The sequence below is a fragment of the Lissotriton vulgaris genome, chromosome 2_1 (assembly GCF_964263255.1).
Source record: "Lissotriton vulgaris chromosome 2_1, aLisVul1.2, whole genome shotgun sequence".
In the NCBI taxonomy this organism is placed as follows: Eukaryota; Metazoa; Chordata; class Amphibia; order Caudata; family Salamandridae; genus Lissotriton; species Lissotriton vulgaris.
The window spans coordinates 1,251,679,654-1,251,698,665 of record NC_141687.1 but is presented as its reverse complement, the minus strand read 5'-3'; the positions used below and the strand labels follow the sequence as shown (position 1 = coordinate 1,251,698,665).

General features: G+C 41.5%; 1 protein-coding gene across 1 annotated transcript in view; it reads left to right on the top strand.

The window, feature by feature from the left end:
* The window catches only part of UBASH3B (ubiquitin associated and SH3 domain containing B), an 806,096-nt gene that overhangs the window by 528,511 nt on the left and 258,573 nt on the right, over positions 1 to 19,012 (top strand). Inside the window, exon 7 of the mRNA XM_086956973.1 lies at positions 17,461 to 17,596. Coding sequence (XP_086813099.1) covers positions 17,461 to 17,596 — 136 coding nt within the window. The remainder of the gene's footprint in view (positions 1 to 17,460; positions 17,597 to 19,012) is intronic.

Sequence of the window (19,012 nt, the reverse complement as noted above, 5' to 3'; positions counted from 1 at the left end):
GGCATTCGATGCTATCTTAGGTCCTCTGTTTACTCATTTTATCCTTTCCGTGTGACCTGTAAAGCATAAGGGTCACGCTCAGTATGTACATTAGTTATGGTACAAAGACGCTCGTGGAGTGCTGCGGAACAGTGTGAGGCAACCTACCTAGATTCCTGGTAGTAAGCATGGGGCGTCGATCGCCATGCCGTGTGCTCGTTGTCTTAATCTAACTCGGATTCAATCAGTGGCGGGGGCGCTTGTTCCTCCCCGTTGTTTATAGTTGCGCGGCTCACTCGCGCTGAAAGACATAAACGACCCCTTAGTCCCTGACTTGATATAGATTAGATGTGCTGGAGTCTCACGCATTGGGAGTCTCACCCACGCTCACCTTTCTTCCACAGGAACGAACCAGGAAATGCAAACGCAGGAACAGCCTGGTGGCTGTACAGGGCTCCTACATCATAGTGAGCCTGGAGCTAAGCATTATGGATGTTGTGGTTTCCAAATTCTAAGTGCATGAACCAATTACAATCTCGAGATTTCTGACAGTGTGTTCAAACCCGTTTGGGTACTGTTGAACTTCAGTATCAAATAAGCCTCTTTTTTTAAAAGGATCTGTTCTACATTGATGCCCGTTTTTGGTTGGTTTATGTTAAATAACACGGTCCAAGTGAAATCATTTTCCCCGTGTTGTTTTTCGGAGAAATGTTGGACGAGGGGCGCAGTTAGTACTTTCTTTTTAATGCGCGACCTATGTTGTGTCATACGTGTGTTGACCTGCTGATTGGTCTTACCAATATACATTTTTTGGCAGGCGCAAATTATGGCATAGACGACATTTTTTGTTTTACAGTTGGTAAAACTGGTATGAGACCAAGACGTGTTGGAATGTTGAAAGGTGGTGCCCTCAATGGTTGTATCGCACGCGATACAATTCCCGCACCTGTGGTGTCCCTCGATGGGTTTGAGACCCCATTTTGACAACAAATCACTTTTAGGTTTGACTAATCTAATGTCCGCACGGACTAGTTGTTGGCCAATATTCTGATTTCTTCTGAAAGCGAATATTGGGCGAGGAATAGGTGTCTCTAATTGTTCCAGCAAGTGCCAATGTTTCAATACCATTTGGCGTATGTTGTGAGTTTCGGCACAGAATGTCGTCACGCACACTAGATTCTCGAGATCACGTTTGACTTTTGTTTCAAGAAGGCACTCCCTCGGTGTACAACGTGCTCTTTTAAAAGGTACCCCCGTTGCGTTAGTTCTTCACAAAATTGTGATCCATGTTTCTCAAATTGTGTCAGCTCCGAACAATTTCTCCTGATTCGCAGGAGTTGTCCAAATGGCAAGTTTGCCCTCAGGTTTCTGGGATGTGAGCTCCCATAGTGGAGTATGGTATTCCTGTCCGTTGCTTTCTTGAAGAGTGAGGACTTCAAGGAACCGTCAACATCTCTCACTTCCACATCAAGGAATGTCATTTTGACATTACTTGAGTCAATTGAAAATTTTATGTCCCTATGTCTATTATTGAGCCACTGGTTCCTGCGAATCAGGAGAAATTGTTCGGAGCTGACACAATTTGAGAAACATGGATCACAATTTTGTGAAGAACTAACGCAACGGGGGTACCTTTTAAAAGAGCACGTTGTACACCGAGGGAGTGCCTTCTTGAAACAAAAGTCAAACGTGATCTCGAGAATCTAGTGTGCGTGACGACATTCTGTGCCGAAACTCACAACATACGCCAAATGGTATTGAAACATTGGCACTTGCTGGAACAATTAGAGACACCTATTCCTCGCCCAATATTCGCTTTCAGAAGAAATCAGAATATTGGCCAACAACTAGTCCGTGCGGACATTAGATTAGTCAAACCTAAAAGTGATTTGTTGTCAAAATGGGGTCTCAAACCCATCGAGGGACACCACAGGTGCGGGAATTGTATCGCGTGCGATACAACCATTGAGGGCACCGCCTTTCAACATTCCAACACGTCTTGGTCTCATACCAGTTTTACCAACTGTAAAACAAAAAATGTCGTCTATGCCATAATTTGCGCCTGCCAAAAAATTTATATTGGTAAGACCAATCAGCAGGTCAACACACGTATGACACGACATAGGTCGCGCATTAAAAAGAAAGTACTAACTGCGCCCCTCGTCCAACATTTCTCCGAAAAACAACACGGGGAAAATGATTTCACTTGGACCGTGTTATTTAACATAAACCAACCAAAAACGGGCATCAATGTAGAACAGATCCTTTTAAAAAAAGAGGCTTATTTGATACTGAAGTTCAACAGTACCCAAACGGGTTTGAGCACACTGTCAGAAATCTCGAGATTGTAATTGGTTCATGCACTTAGAATTTGGAAACCACAACATCCATAATGCTTAGCTCCAGGCTCACTATGATGTAGGAGCCCTGTACAGCCACCAGGCTGTTCCTGCGTTTGCATTTCCTGGTTCGTTCCTGTGGAAGAAAGGGGAGCGTGGGTGAGACTCCCAATGCGTGAGACTCCAGCACATCTAATCTATATCAAGTCAGGGACTAAGGGGTCGTTTATGTCTTTCAGCCCGAGTGAGCCGCGCAACTATAAACAACGGGGAGGAACAAGCGCCCCCGCCACTGATTGAATCCGAGTTAGATTAAGACAACGAGCACACGGCATGGCGATCGACGCCCCATGCTTACTACCAGGAATCTAGGTAGGTTGCCTCACACTGTTCCGCAGCACTCCACGAGCGTCTTTGTACCATAACTAATGTAAATACTGAGCGTGACCCTTATGCTTTACAGGTCACACGGAAAGGATAAAATGAGTAAACAGAGGACCTAAGATAGCATCGAATGCCACACTCGACTAAGGTATGAGCGTGTAGTTTTAGGTCTGTAGTAGTCGCTTGGCACTGCTCCAGATGGCGTTGTAAGTCTTTTGAATTATATTTTTTTCAGAATCATTCTTCTATTTTACTGATTTCCTGCGGCGCACAGCCCTCCGTGTACAACTGAATCACGAGAGCCCACCACAGTCTGTATAAAGGTAACCAGTTCAGCACAGTCTAGCTAATTTAGGGGGTCCTTTATAAATGGGTCACAAACACTGAAACAAGCTTCGTTTTATTCTTTTGTTTAGATTGAAAACACTGAGAGAGCCCTGAGGAGAATCTGTAATCCTTGACAGATTCGAAACGCATTGGCAAGGCAAACGACAGACAGACAGTTCAAAATATTTGCCCTTGACGGGTGCAGTCTTTATTGTCGGAATCAACTGTGAATTAATTTCTGATTTCTGTCGCATTATTTCTTTTCAACCTTTTGGGTCTAGTAGCGGTTTTTGATTACTTCACAAAGATTAACTATTTGTGAACATGGAATTGCTATATATTTCTCATACAGAAGTTTGTTGATAACTGTTTGATTCATTGTTTATGTGTTATTTGTACAGTAGTTGTAAATATGTATAAATGTTTGGTATTTGTATATAGGTGTATATAAAGTGTTCTTCTTGCCTATGTAAAAGATAAATCTTACTAAAAATAATGAACAAAAGGGTTAAATAAAATTACCCATACAAACAAAGAGACGCTGATTTTTGTTTGTTGTCTCATAAACTTAAGGCGAGACTAAATAAGTAGGAGGGCTAGCATTTCTGTTCTGTTCACTGTAAATTGGGTCCAGCTGCCCCCTGTCCCAGGACCAAACTCCGTGGTTTTACTAACTATAGAGCGGGTGCACACCCGCGAGAGTCAAAGGGGCAACAAGATTTTGTCACGGGAGAAGTTCTGTGAACTGAAAACCGGGAGAGACATCTTGTCCCTCCAAAGTAATGGGCGAGAAGGACACTTTATCATTTTCGGAAAGCCATATTCAAAACTTGTTGGCTAATTCCCCCTTTGCTGAGGTTACTTTAAGTTCTTCTGCCCAACAGCAGAATGAAACAGACAAATTGACCAGGCTTCGTAAAAAACACATTCGTACCGAACTTCACGGATGCTTTCTTCTGAAGCACCTAAGGTGTGGGACCATCCCTTGGGGACTTCAGGTCAAGAATGTACCGGTGATTTTCACTGAGGATGCAGATTACAAGAAGGGCTTTAGCTGCATAAATACGAAGTGCAGCAGGGACCTGATGGTCCATACAATAGAAACAGCGCAGAGATTGTGTGTTAAAGAACTAGAAGAAATCGATGAACTGACTAAGGCCATTGCAGAAAGCCAAGTGATTCCAGACTCTAAGGCATTGTTAGAAAAAATAGATAAAGAAATACAAACTTTTAAGGATAATACCATCAATAATAAAACAGCTCAGTTTGAAAGGGATTCTAAATCCTTCACACTTGAGAGAGCTTATCCATTCCTCAAAGAAGATTATTACTCCCAAACCGAATCTCGAGGGGCACTGACAAATTTTCAAGGACGATCCAGAAACAGATTCAAAACATTCTCTGAGACTTCATCTTCAGGGTCTTCTGGCTCTGAAGCGAGAGGGAATACTAATAATAAACAAACTCCTTTTTTAGAGAAAGGCCAACAACAAAAGGTGAGATTCAAACCGGCATGGGAGATGCGAACCAGGAGAAACTATTACAAAACGTAGTGGGCTCCTCCACCATAGTGAATTTATCAACTAGAACTTTGACAAAGGAGGAAGAATCTGTTCTTAACCTAGGACTCAAATTTGTTCCATCCAAACAAACAGACTTCACTAAGATCAAAATGGAGGCAATAGAATTTTGCCGCAAAATCCGACTCAAAGTCTTTTTTGCTAACCAACCCCCTAGTGCCAGTATGGAAACAACAGGCCTCAGGAATAATTCCACTTTTGTACCCAATCAGAATATTCCTAAACAGGTACACGCATTTGAACAAATTTTGTTATCCTCAATCAACAAACTAGAGAGTAAACATAAATTCGTGAAGCAAAACATCACGAAGGGACAACGATTGGCCCTTAAAAGTTTGAAAGAAGACCATTCTTTGATCATCAAACAGGCCGACAAGGGCGGAGCAGTGGTGTTATGGCCCCGAGAACAATATCTGGCGGAAGGGGCACTGCAGGTAAACAACCAAGAATGGTATAGAAAACTGCAGGAGGACCCACTACAACAGATTCAGTCTGCAATCACAGAAATTGTCCAAATAGGTAGAGAAAGTGGTTTCCTGGGGCCCAAAGAGAGTGATTTTTTGGTAAAGAAATGCCCAAGAACTCCTGTGGCATATTTCTTACCAAAGATTCATAAAAACCTGTCCAATCCACCAGGGCGACCGATCGTGTCTGGTTGTGATTCATGTCTTGAGCCCTTGTCGAAATATATAGATTTCTTCCTGAAGCCCTTTGTGGCAAATGTGAGGTCCTATTTAAGAGAGACTACTGATTTCCTGGTCAAGGTTGAAGGGACCACATTCGATCATACGTCACAATTCATGGTAACCATGGATGTGACGTCCCTATATACCCAGATACCACAAGATGAAGCACTGGAGGTCTTGGAACTCTATCTAGACTTAAGGGAAAGACCACATAGAGTCCCAACATCCTTCATTTTGCGATTGGCCGAAATAACCCTCAAAAGAAATTATTTCCGCTTCAACGACGATTTCTTTATGCAAATCAAGGGCACCGCTATGGGGTGCCCTTATGCCCCAGAAATGGCCGTTCTATACATGGCCGAATACGAGAAAAAATATGTGGAGGTAGATAACCCTTTCGCGCACCACATTGTGCACTGGTACCGTTACATCGACGACGTGTGGCTCCTGTGGCAGGGGAGCCATGCCGAGTTGGATAACTTTCACCAGTGGCTCAATAATAGACATAGGGACATAACATTTTCAATTGACTCAAGTAATGTCAAAATGACATTCCTTGATGTGGAAGTGAGAGATGTTGACGGTTCCTTGAAGTCCTCACTCTTCAAGAAAGCAACGGACAGGAATACCATACTCCACTATGGGAGCTCACATCCCAGAAACCTGAGGGCAAACTTGCCATTTGGACAACTCCTGCGAATCAGGAGAAATTGTTCGGAGCTGACACAATTTGAGAAACATGGATCACAATTTTGTGAAGAACTAACGCAACGGGGGTACCCTAAAAAGCTTCTTAAGCATTCTTTTAAAAGAGCACGTTGTACACCGAGGGAGTGCCTTTTTGAAACAAAAGTCAAACGTGATCTCGAGAATCTAGTGTGCGTGACGACATTCTGTGCCGAAACTCACAACATACGCCAAATGGTATTGAAACATTGGCACTTGCTGGAACAATTAGAGACACCTATTCCTCGCCCAATATTCGCTTTCAGAAGAAATCAGAATATTGGCCAACAACTAGTCCGTGCGGACATTAGATTAGTCAAACCTAAAAGTGATTTGTTGTCAAAATGGGGTCTCAAACCCATCGAGGGACACCACAGGTGCGGGAATTGTATCGCGTGCGATACAACCATTGAGGGCACCACCTTTCAACATTCCAACACGTCTTGGTCTCATACCAGTTTTACCAACCGTAAAACAAAAAATGTCGTCTATGCCATAATTTGCGCCTGCCAAAAAATTTATATTGGTAAGACCAATCAGCAGGTCAACACACGTATGACACAACATAGGTCGCGCATTAAAAAGAAAGTATTAACTGCGCCCCTCGTCCAACATTTCTCCGAAAAACAACACGGGGAAAATGATTTCACTTGGACCGTGTTATTTAACATAAACCAACCAAAAACGGGCATCAATGTAGAACAGATCCTTTTAAAAAAAGAGGCTTATTTGATACTGAAGTTCAACAGTACCCAAACGGGTTTGAACACACTGTCAGAAATCTCGAGATTGTAATTGGTTCATGCACTTAGAATTTGGAAACCACAACATCCATAATGCTTAGCTCCAGGCTCACTATGATGTAGGAGCCCTGTACAGCCACCAGGCTGTTCCTGCGTTTGCATTTCCTGGTTCGTTCCTGTGGAAGAAAGGTGAGCGTGGGTGAGACTCCCAATGCGTGAGACTCCAGCACATCTAATCTATATCAAGTCAGGGACTAAGGGGTCGTTTATGTCTTTCAGCGCGAGTGAGCCGCGCAACTATAAACAACGGGGAGGAACAAGCGCCCCCGCCACTGATTGAATCCGAGTTAGATTAAGACAACGAACACACGGCATGGCGATCGACGCCCCATGCTTACTACCAGGAATCTAGGTAGGTTGCCTCACACTGTTCCGCAGCACTCCACGAGCGTCTTTGTACCATAACTAATGTAAATACTGAGCGTGACCCTTATGCTTTACAGGTCACACGGAAAGGATAAAATGAGTAAACAGAGGACCTAAGATAGCATCGAATGCCACACTCGACTAAGGTATGAGCGTGTAGTTTTAGGTCTGTAGTAGTCGCTTGGCACTGCTCCAGATGGCGTTGTAAGTCTTTTGAATTATATTTTTTTCAGAATCATTCTTCTATTTTACTGATTTCCTGCGGCGCACAGCCCTCCGTGTACAACTGAATCACGAGAGCCCACCGCAGTCTGTATAAAGGTAACCAGTTCAGCACAGTCTAGCTAATTTAGGGGGTCCTTTATAAATGGGTCACAAACACTGAAACAAGCTTCGTTTTATTCTTTTGTTTAGATTGAAAACACTGGGAGAGCCCTGAGGAGAATCTGTAATCCTTGACAGATTCGAAACGCGTTGGCAAGGCAAACGGCAGAAAGACAGTTCAAAATATTTGCCCTTGACGGGTGCAGTCTTTATTGTCGGAATCAACTGTGAATTAATTTCTGATTTCTGTCGCATTATTTCTTTTCAACCTTTTGGGTCTAGTAGCGGTTTTTGATTACTTCACAAAGATTAACTATTTGTGAACATGGAATTGCTATATATTTCTCATACAGAAGTTTGTTGATAACTGTTTGATTCATTGTTTATGTGTTATTTGTACAGTAGTTGTAAATATGTATAAATGTTTGGTATTTGTATATAGGTGTATATAAAGTGTTCTTCTTGCCTATGTAAAAGATAAATCTTACTAAAAATAATGAACAAAAGGGTTAAATAAAATTACCCATACAAACAAAGAGACGCTGATTTTTGTTTGTTGTCTCATAAACTTAAGGCGAGACTAAATAAGTAGGAGGGCTAGCATTTCTGTTCTGTTCACTGTAAATTGGGTCCAGCTGCCCCCTGTCCCAGGACCAAACTCCGTGGTTTTACTAGCCCTAATTATCACAGCATGAGGCCCCCAAGTGATAATTATCACAGCATGCAGAGAGGCGCCCCACACTGCTGGAGCACTCAACTGCACATTAATTATAGTTGAGTGCTCCAGCAGCCTGGGGCGCCTGTTGACATGCTGTGATAAGTGGGGTCTCATGCTGTGATAATTGTTACTTGCAGCACGATACTGATTGCCGCCCCTCCAGGACTCCCTGACCTGCCTCATGGTTGCCAAGGCAATATTTCTGAAAATATTGTTGTGCTACCATAAGGCAGGTCATGGAGTCCTCGAGAGGTGGGATCCAGAGCAGACAAATCTGCTAAACAGGAGCTTTTTCCAATGGCAGGCCTCCGTTTCGAGAGGCCTGCCAATGGAAAAAGGGGGCGTGGTTTCACGCATTACTGAAATCCCCCTGTTCACAATAGGTCTTTGCCTGCAGGAGGGCCATGCCCTGCAATGCAGGCTTCGACCTAAAAAGTTCTGAGACAGGGACAGAGAATTACAAAGGCACCGTACCGTGTTATAACTGCAGTTGTTGTAATAACATTATTAAGGGTAACACGATGACACATCCCATGAGAGGAACCACCATCAAATTAAAAACTACACCCACTTGTGATTCACAAAACGTAATATACTATCTCAAATGTCCCTGTGGACTGATATATGTGGGCAAAACCATCAGGAAAGTCAAGATTCGTGTATCAGAACACAAGAGTAATATCAGAACGAACAATATTCGATCCACAGTTGCTACACACTTCAACGAAAGACACCACAACATAAGTCAATTAAAATTTGCTATACTTGAAATTGTCATGAAAGTTCCAGGAAGAGACATAAACAGAACCCTACTACAAAGAGAAAACCGTTGGATATATTTTCTCAACTCTATGAAACCGAACGGACTCAATGACAGATTAGAATTTGCGTGCTACCTTTAATCCTGGATCATGTTCTTTCCATATATATATAATGAATGATATGTCTTGAATATTATCATCACATTTTCTGTAATTTTTTCTATGCCTTTTATTTTGTTTTATTTTATTATTTAGTTATATTTCAACAAGTCTAGAATCACAGGTCAGATTTTGACTTCATTGAGGGTATCTGAATCTTGTCAGTCTTCACGCATGGGTTACTATTCACTAATATCTTCATTCCTTTCACCATTCTAAGATGGCGCCCGTACTAACATCTCAACACTAACTAGTCCTATTTCGATCTCCAAACAATTTAAGTGGAGTGAAAGCTGGTTCGTCTCCGACTCCGACTTGAGCGCGCTGGAGAATTCGATACTAAACGATTCACCATACGATGGCAGGTAAGACACATCGTGTTCTTACATTAGATTATTCAATGGGCACAATATACTAGAAATTAGGTTACTCGTAATCACTGGCATGTTCTAACTTTCGCATGAGCATAGATTAACAACACCCTCCACATTCTTCAGCAACAGCGTTATTTTTAATTTATATCTTTACACACACACCGATTGTATTATTTATTCACCACCCAGAGAAATTAACCCGCTTTTGGTAATCACACATGAACTCACGTGTTTATTTACCGCTTTCACTATTTTTTAATCACTTTCTCTAAATCAACTTTTATAACACTGAATGAACCCCACAATTATTCCGTGACACTGTAGTCAGATTTCTTAAGTCACATCATAACATTGTATACCTACACATTTGTAGGAAGTTATCCTCAAAATGAGATCATTGCCTTTTTTTGTTTAGATATTCCCCTGACGAAGTGCACTTAGTGCACGAAATGCATTGGGAACGCCTTGTGGATAAATGCGAAAAAGTATAAAATTCTACTCAAAACAAAGAATAATGAAAAATAAGACATTATACAAGAAGTTAATGAATACAATTTACTTCTGAGTAAATACAAAATGTTCATCTAAAGAAAGATTCCTATTGAATTATTTTATTCAAGATTTACACGCTATACAGCGGATTAAGAGCTGTGCTCAGAGGGTCATCCCCTAACCAGAGGATGCTTTAATTCATTTTCTTGAGAAAACAAGGACACCACAATATGAGTATCATCAGCATATGATAGGTTGTAAGACCACCCTTTTCATGATGTCCGCAAGTGGCTTTAAAAAGGGCTGAATGAGGTAGGACTTAAAGTGGAACCTTGAGAGACTTCAGATGGTAGTGGGTGTGGTTTAGAGCAAAGCTGATGAAAATGGATCTGAAAAACACGGACCTGCAATAAAGAGATCAGCCAAGACAGGGCAGTGCCCTACAGGTCCTTGGCCTCTAGTCTTTGAAGCAGTGTAATGTGATTCACCGTATCGAAGGCTGAGGTCCAAAATAATTAGTGCCACCATTATCCAGTTGGTGCCTAAGATAGTCTGTAACCTGTAACCTATAGTTTGACCAGGTGTATTCATCTAAATTGGGCTTCTTCATTAGGGGATTGACCATTGCACATTTCCATATCTTTGGAACTATACCTACCGAGAGGTAGGTATTTAAGAGCTGGGTGAGTAAATCCAATGGTTGTGATTCCAATTTACAGCAGGAGGACAAGAATCAAGCGGTGAACCTGACTTGATGGTAGACAGAGGAGAAAAATGTTTGCTGGTCTATAAGCTGAAAGGTACTCAGTACACATGGCTTTTCCTGGCCATCCCGTTGACAAGCACATCTGTTGTGGGGGAAAAAGAAGCCTTAATATCAGTCAATTGTTTTTAATAAAGAAAGTTGTTATCTCCTCACTTTGAGGTTGTGAGAGAGGAACTGCTGGAGTTATATTTATGGGATCAGAGAGTGTTTTTACAGCTTGAATGTGAGATTTTGAGCAGGTTTGGGCTGTGTTAACTTTGTCCGAAAAGAAAGAGACTCTGGCAACTGTACATTTTTATGATACTCTTTTAACACCGGCTTATAATTAACTTTGTCTAAAGCAAAATAGGATTTATGCCAGGTTCTTTCAAGTGCTTTAAAGTGTTTTTGTGTTTGCATAAAGTGTCACTAAACCAGGGGGCTGGTGGGAGGATTCTATGCTGTTTTTTCACAGTGACAGGGATCAGGGATCAGGGAGTCAAGTGCATCCCTAATCCATCCATCATTAATTGGTGCATCGGAATTCACTGAACTGGCCAGGTTCCAGGCAGTTGTCCTTCAGCCTCAAATTCCGGAAAGTTGCCTTAAGCTTCGACCAACAACGCCAGGGTAGGTTATCCCTGAGTGAGAGACACCTGGATTAAGAAGGGAAAAAAGGGATGCATATTGGTCTGACCAAGATAATGGTAACGCCTGGTCAGCTCTCAAAGTTTTGAAGTTTGACAATATAGGATCCAGTAAACGGCCGACTTCATGAGTAAGATCCTTGGTAATAAGTTGTATATCAAAGGCCATAAAATCCTCAATAACCGTAGAGGCCATTTTATATGTCTGATCATCTAAATGAATATTGGGATCGCCAAGGATTGTAAAATTGGTGCATTTTTCAATGTACGAAGAAAGGGCTTCTGTTATAATGGAGATCCAGTTACCTGCTAGGCTTGGAGAATGATAGATCAGAGCTCCCGACACAGAGACTCTTTTAGAGAGAGTAAGAGAGAACAGAGCAGCTTTGCATTCTGGAATCATATGTCTTTCCATTGTGCAGGCGTATTTTATTCTAAAAACGATATACCCCCTCTTTTCTCCGGGCTATCCACTCTAAGAATACCATAGCCTGACGGTAATGTGGCTATGATGCCTCGCACTGAGGCCTCATTTAGCCAGGTTTCTGTTAGAAACACAGCGTCTGGGGCCTGGTCATTTAAGGAGTTAAAATTATCAAGCTGATTTTTACCAAATGAGCGAGCAGCAGATGATGATAAACAACTTACAAGTAGCATCAGACGGGTGCCAAGCATTGCCTATGGGAAGAGGAGTGGGAACCCCTTGATTACGACATTGCAAATAGATCCTGGAGTGCAAAGCTGCAGTGTGGATACTTGGCCTCCATCATGTTGGGGTTTAAATAAAAGTGGCATCCCCAACTTAGGCGGGCAGAGGGTATGAAGCTGTAAGGAGGTGTAGGAAATCCTCCCTGAATCCCTTGGGTTAGCATTCCCAGCCCCTGGACGCGTTTGGGTGCGGACAGGTAAAGACTGGCTTGCCTTAGGAACATGTTTGGTGCACTAGCAGCACGCATGCTGTGTGCATCCGCTGCATGTTCATGCCATAAAATAGGCCTGCCGGGCGTGAAAGAAGAGACAAAGAAGAAAAACCCAAGCACTCTAACAGCTATTTGACAAGATTAATTGGATTTCCCTCACTAGGTAATACACTTTTGTTCCCCCGAGATCACACACAATGCACTGAAGTAATATGGGAAAGTAAAAACACTTAAAAACATTTAAGAGATGAGGTGCCATAATTTAAAAAGCAAAATTTGAGTGCCCCACGTACCGTTCAGGTAGGAGTCATGTTCGCGCCACAGCAGCAATCAAATAGGCAGGCCGGGCGCGAAAGAAGAGGCAGAGAAGAGGCAGAGAGAAAAACACTAGAGTGCTAACCTCTCACTTCTGAATTACCTTGTCCTTAAAATCACAATTAATTTCAAGTAACCACCAATGGTCTTAATCAGCTACAATGTCATCTATCAACTCACCAGGGAGCTGGGCCCTCTGAATAAATTTAAGGCGTTCTAAAACAATAATATTCCTAGGATTGACCCTTTTATCCATTATCTGAATGGTGGATTCATACTCGTCCTGTGTTTCAGCAGAATCGTCTTCATCATTACCACTAATGCGTACACTGACCACCTCTAATGGAAGTGTTTTTAAAATATGTCTACCTTCAGATCCTAAATTATATACTAAAAGAGCTTTTTATCCTTTTCTGAGATGAACATGTCAAGATGAGTAGCTTTGAGGTACATTTCTCAAATACTTCATGCCACTGTTCCCAACTGAGGGGAGAAGTACCTGAAAGCTAAAGAAACAGCTGGTGGTGCTGCTGTTTTTCCATAATGAACACTAAACATGAGTCACTGTTACCACACAAATGCTGTTTTCAGAATAAAAATAAAATAAAGGTGAGGAATTTACTATACAATTACAGTATGGTGTGCATCAGTGTTGTGCACTCTAGAATCCCAATATGAAATGATTTGACATAGGTGGGCCTGTACACACAAAGCCAATCTCTTAAAATGGGCGCCAGGAACACCACGCAACATGCTTTCAATCATCAAGGGGTCTAATATTTTTGGAGACTGCCCAATACTTTAAAATTGCTGCAGGGGTGAGCACTCAACATGTTTTTCTAAGGTTAATTGGTCGTACTTGAGCCGGGACTGCACACACGCCAAAGGCCTGAAGACTCCTCAGGAAACACAGCCCAAATCCCTGGCTTCAGGACACAATAAGCTATTATCAACCTCGTGAATGACTCCTTTGCTGGACTGCAATGAGCTTGGTCAGCAAACGAAACCACCTGCAGTCAGCTGCACAGTCCAATGGCGGCTCTTAGGAAAAGATCAATTGATAAAGACAGAGCACCCTCAACTCCTCAATGAGAGACCTGGGGATACCAGCGGCAACTTGTCACCACTGTATATACAGGTAAGTTCAACACAGTTTATTCCTTACAACTGCTGGCTCCACAAGTCAGACAGCAACTGCCCCACAAGAAACCCTGTCATCAGATTCCCCAAAGAACATTCCAATTGGCTACATTCCAATTCTCCTAGAACAACCCAACAGGATAGTAAATTTAACCCCTCCAAAGTCCAACACTTTCCCTATTGTTGATTAGTTTGGAATGTGAATAGTAACTCTAACCCTTCCAAAGTCCAACACTTTCTCCGGTTTTGCTTACATTGTAGTGAGAATACTGAATATAACCCCTCCAAAGTTGAACGCTTTCCCTACTGTTGCTTACACTGGAGTGGGAATATTAAATCTAACCCTTTTAAAGTCCTTCACTTTTCTGACTTTTACTTAAATAGGAGTTAGATTAATTAAACCGACTCGTTTCCTAGTGTTCTTAATTATTCATTGTTATTTTCTATAGTTTTTGTTTTATATTATTTTTCAAAAAGTGTAATATTTTATTTTAATTTAACTTTTTCATATGAACTTTCTTTTTTTAATTAATTGTGATTTATGTTAATGTATGTTGGTTACTTAAAAATGTTAAGTTATTCTTAATATTATCATTATTTTTTAATTATTGACTTTTTAGTTTTTTCATACATGGTGGAACTGCCAGAGCTGCTGAATGTGGAACTTGGGAATCCAGTTTGAGTCTCAGCACTGGCTCAACATACTATAATTCTGGGCAAATTATTTGATAAGGACTGTGTCTGGTGCTCATTTAAAGCAATCCAATACCCTTGGGTTGATTTTTGAGCCGTACATAACTGATATACATACATACATATATATATATATATATATATATATATATATATATATATATATATATATATATATATATATATATATATATATATATATATATATATATATATATATATATATATATATATATATATATATATATATATATATATATATATATATATATATATATATATATATATATATATATATATATATATACTCTAGTTCCAGTCTCCTCAATTAGATTAATTTTATGAATTTTTACAGATAAATACAGACAGAAAACAGTGTGTTTTCAATGTGTTTTCTGTCTGCATTTATTTTTTTAAGTGGATAAATACAGAAAACTGGGCTCCTTTTAAAGGAGGCTCTAAATCACCATAATAGTGATGAGGACAAACAAGACTCAAATTCACTTTACATCCTTCCAACTAGGACGCCGTCGGAATTTTTCAGCACACTGTTCTTCCACAGGCCATCATTTAGAGCTGGCCAGGAAATTCAGAGTAACACAAGAAATTGTTGACTGCACTACCACATCTGATATTCATGTTACCCCAAATTTAGAGACTTTCAAATGCTCCTGCTTTTTTTCGCTCTTAAAGCTGCAGATTTTCACCGCTGGCACTAATGGGCATGCTGTCCCTGTGCCATGAGGTAGTGGTGAAATATTGATCAACTGCTAATAATAATTGTATTTAAATCACTAAAGTTGTGGTACATATGTTCCTAACTGCAAATAAAACTTTGGGTGACGTTTTGCTTCCAAAGTCTCACACAGCAATGTCCCTTCCTATGCTAGGCCTCTACTGCTTTCTCATGAGCATCGCAAATCTCCCTACATGCGCCCTGCAATTTTTTTAATATAAAGTGTGAACTTGGCCCAAGGGAATTAGAGTACTGAGAGATTCCATTACACAAGGTCATATTTTTTTGTCTACAAGTCTAGGGTGTTCATGGCCAGTGTCACTAAAAGAAGAAGACAGGACCTTGGTAAAAATGGGATCCTTGCTATGTCCCATCCAACATAATTTTCCTGATCAAAGGAAAGCTACTCCCCAGACACAGCAGTTGTTGCACAGATTTACCAACACTGGGGAAGACTAACAAAGTCTGAATATGCAACGTGCTGCTGCAATTATGCAACCCTCCAAGGCACAACCAGCCAAGAGTAGGGAAGTGGTAGAACATTCAATGTATTTTTCAGCCTGGAAACCAAATCGTTATCACTTGCACTTGAACAACTTACTTGCAGGAAACATCTTCGCCATAGGTACGACCCTGTTGAACTGAAAGCTCAAATTAAGATGCTGAGGGACTGAACCGGGCTACTAAATTGAGAATCTAGCAAATGATATGCCCTATCAACGCTCTAAATTAAAAATGTAGACACTTGGAAAAAAATGGTGATATGTGGGGCTCACTATGAAACTTGTACCTAAAACGGCATGTTTGCAACACATTTATGGCAAGTTAAAGTATGTAAACTCAATATTTTTGTAGGCAGTATTTTTGACAAAATACTCAATATTCTTGCTGTTGATATTCTGTCATACAAATGTCAGTGGTATTTCCACATATCTGAATGGTTTTCCATATTGAGATTTCAAAAGCTCTGTGTGAAAATGGGGGAGAAAGTAAAAAAAAATACAGATTTTCCATGTCATTTGTTTATAAATGAGGGGACCCTTAGGATTCTCCTTGCAATGGTCCAGATTCCCACCCCTTGAATTTCCCCTCCCGTAGCATCATTGCCACGGATATTGGTATCTCAAAGGGTGTGGAAAATCGGGGACATTTTCCTGGCCACTCCTAATGAGAATTCATAGGATAACACTGGAGGGGAGGGCCTATCAAAAGTATTTCTGTCACTGTCATTTCTATGCAGCACTGCAGTGGGTGCAGCTAGTAGAGGGTTCTGAGTGGTGCCTCCCACTTCCCAATGGAAGGTTTCTTGAGCTCCGTCTCAATTTTATGAAGGGTTCCATGATGAGTTCCCTATTGCAAATTAACGAGTGATCAAACTACACCCTTTCATCTTCTTATCTCAATCATTCAAATTCTGCATTGAATTCCAGTGATAAGAGAAGGCGGGATGAATTTGCTTGGAGCTAAATCTAGTAATGCCAGGAGGGAATATCTGAGTGCCATGCCCCACTGGCAGACCTCCCTGCTTTCCTCAGCCAAGGCTTACATCAATGTGCAAGGCTCCATCTGAGTCATCAGGCTAGGTTACTGCCCAACTGGAGCCTACAGCCAATTTTGTTGTAAGAGATTTGATGTTTATAAGATGCGATCTTAACCATGGTGATATTAACCAATATAATTAATACATTTTAACATTTTCCAAGTAATGTTCGCTTGGCTAATAGTAAAGGATTCAGTCCTCAAACTAGTGCCTTCCTATGCTCCCAGATCTTAATGGATTTTGTTATTGTTATAGGTAATTGATACTTGTATAGCACACTACTCACCCGCAAGGGTCTCAAGGCGCTTGTACGAATACCGCTGTGGAACCCATCCTGGCTTTCCCTGTGAGGTGTCCACTCCTGGGCACCCCCAAGGTGGAAGCCAGGCATCCTTAGCGTTGTGGGGATTAAGCAAGCTATTGCCCAGAGTTGCAGAGTGGGACTCCATGATTGGAATAGGCACCGAGGCAAGAATTATCAGGTCCGTCGAATTTTTGAGCCCAAGACCCGCCGAGGCAGGGAATTGAACCCTGGTCCGAGGCTAGACCTCTGCATCAGAGTCTGCCGCTCTAATCATTGAGCCACACTTCTCCACTGGATTTTAGATCCTTATTACTCCGAGATCACCACTGCATTATGTTTAATGTACCATTTTCTAGAATATTGGCAAGGTATTTATCATTTAATTGGTCTAATTGTTTCTAGGTCCTATTCGTTTTTGAATACCACATCTTCAACATCTAACTTTACCTTTGGTGATGGAGTACTAGAAAGAAAGCATCAAGAAGACCAGGGGCCGGGGGACATAACACCACTTACTATAATCTGCCAACCAATGCAGGTAGGTCTTATTAACTTCAGATCAATGGTAGGTGGACAGAACACACGTTACGGGCTTCCAACAGGGCCTGCTCCTTAATCTTTGAACCAACATGTACTTATCTCGGCTCTCATTCATGATTGCTGTTTTTATGCCTGAATCTTCAACTTTATGAATGAAAGTACTGTGGCACCTTGAGAAATGTGATTTGATATTCAGAAAACATTTCCAAACTACACAGAGGGCCAGATGTAGGACCAATTTTAGTATGCACAAACGGGTTAGTGACCCGTTTGCGCATGCTAAAATTGGAATGGCCATGAACGAACACAATTTTGCGAGTCGCAATTGAATTGCGACTTTCAAAAAAGTGTTTAGAGACTTGCTATTTGGGAGGGGATTCCCTTCCAAATAGCGACTCTGTAACCCATGTATGATTGTTTTGCAACTGCAATTGCGGTCGCAAAACACTCGCAAATTACCACCCTCTTCAAGAGGGTGGTAATGGAGTCGCAAATGGGAACGGGTCTCCAGGGGACCCCTTCCCCTTTGTGACATGCTCTGAAAATATTTTTAAATGGCAGGCAGTTGTTCCAGGGACCACTACTTGCACTTAAAAAATGAAAAGAAAACTTTTTTTTTTTTTAAATGCATCCAATTTTACTTTACGAAAAACGGGCTGCATTCAAAAAGAAAAAAAATGCTTTATTTAAAAGCAGTCCCAGACATGGTGGTCTGCTGAGCCCAGCAGGCCACCATACCTAGGAGGGCATGCCATTCCCAATGGGCTCGCAAATCGCGAGAGTCTCTTTAATATTCAGGAAACTCGCAATTTGCAACCCCATTGGGAATCGCAAACAGTGTTAAACACACTGTTGTACATCCAGTTTTGCTCATTTGCGACACAATTTGCGAGTCGCAGAATTGCTAGTCGAACATCTGGCCCAGAATAAACACCAAGCAAAGTTTCACATCTTTACAAATGTGACATTTTAATAGGGACATTAATTATATACACCTTAAGGGATGTAGTTCATTGTGGTCTTCATTGTCTATCTATTAAGGGTCAAATTATGATGGACCGCCATTGTTGCAGGAATTGGACTTGCCAACAGGTAGTCGGTGTTCCCGCCGGCCAAATTAGGATCCGACTGCCTCTTTGCATTGAGGCTTGTACTGTGGCCCAGAAAAGGGTTCCAATGCAAAGAGGTATGTTTACAAATATTCCTGCACCCTGTTGCAGGTACCATGCGGTGCCTGCCACAAGATGCAGGAATGTGGTGCCCCCCAAGGCCCATAGCGGAGCGCCACGGGGGACAGCGGCCCTGCTAGGAACCCCAAAAAAGCCTTTCCGACAGCCTTTTTTCACATCAGAAGAACCAATGTGAAATGGCTGGCGGAAAGGTGGATCGTAATCCTAACGGCGGTGCCCGAGAA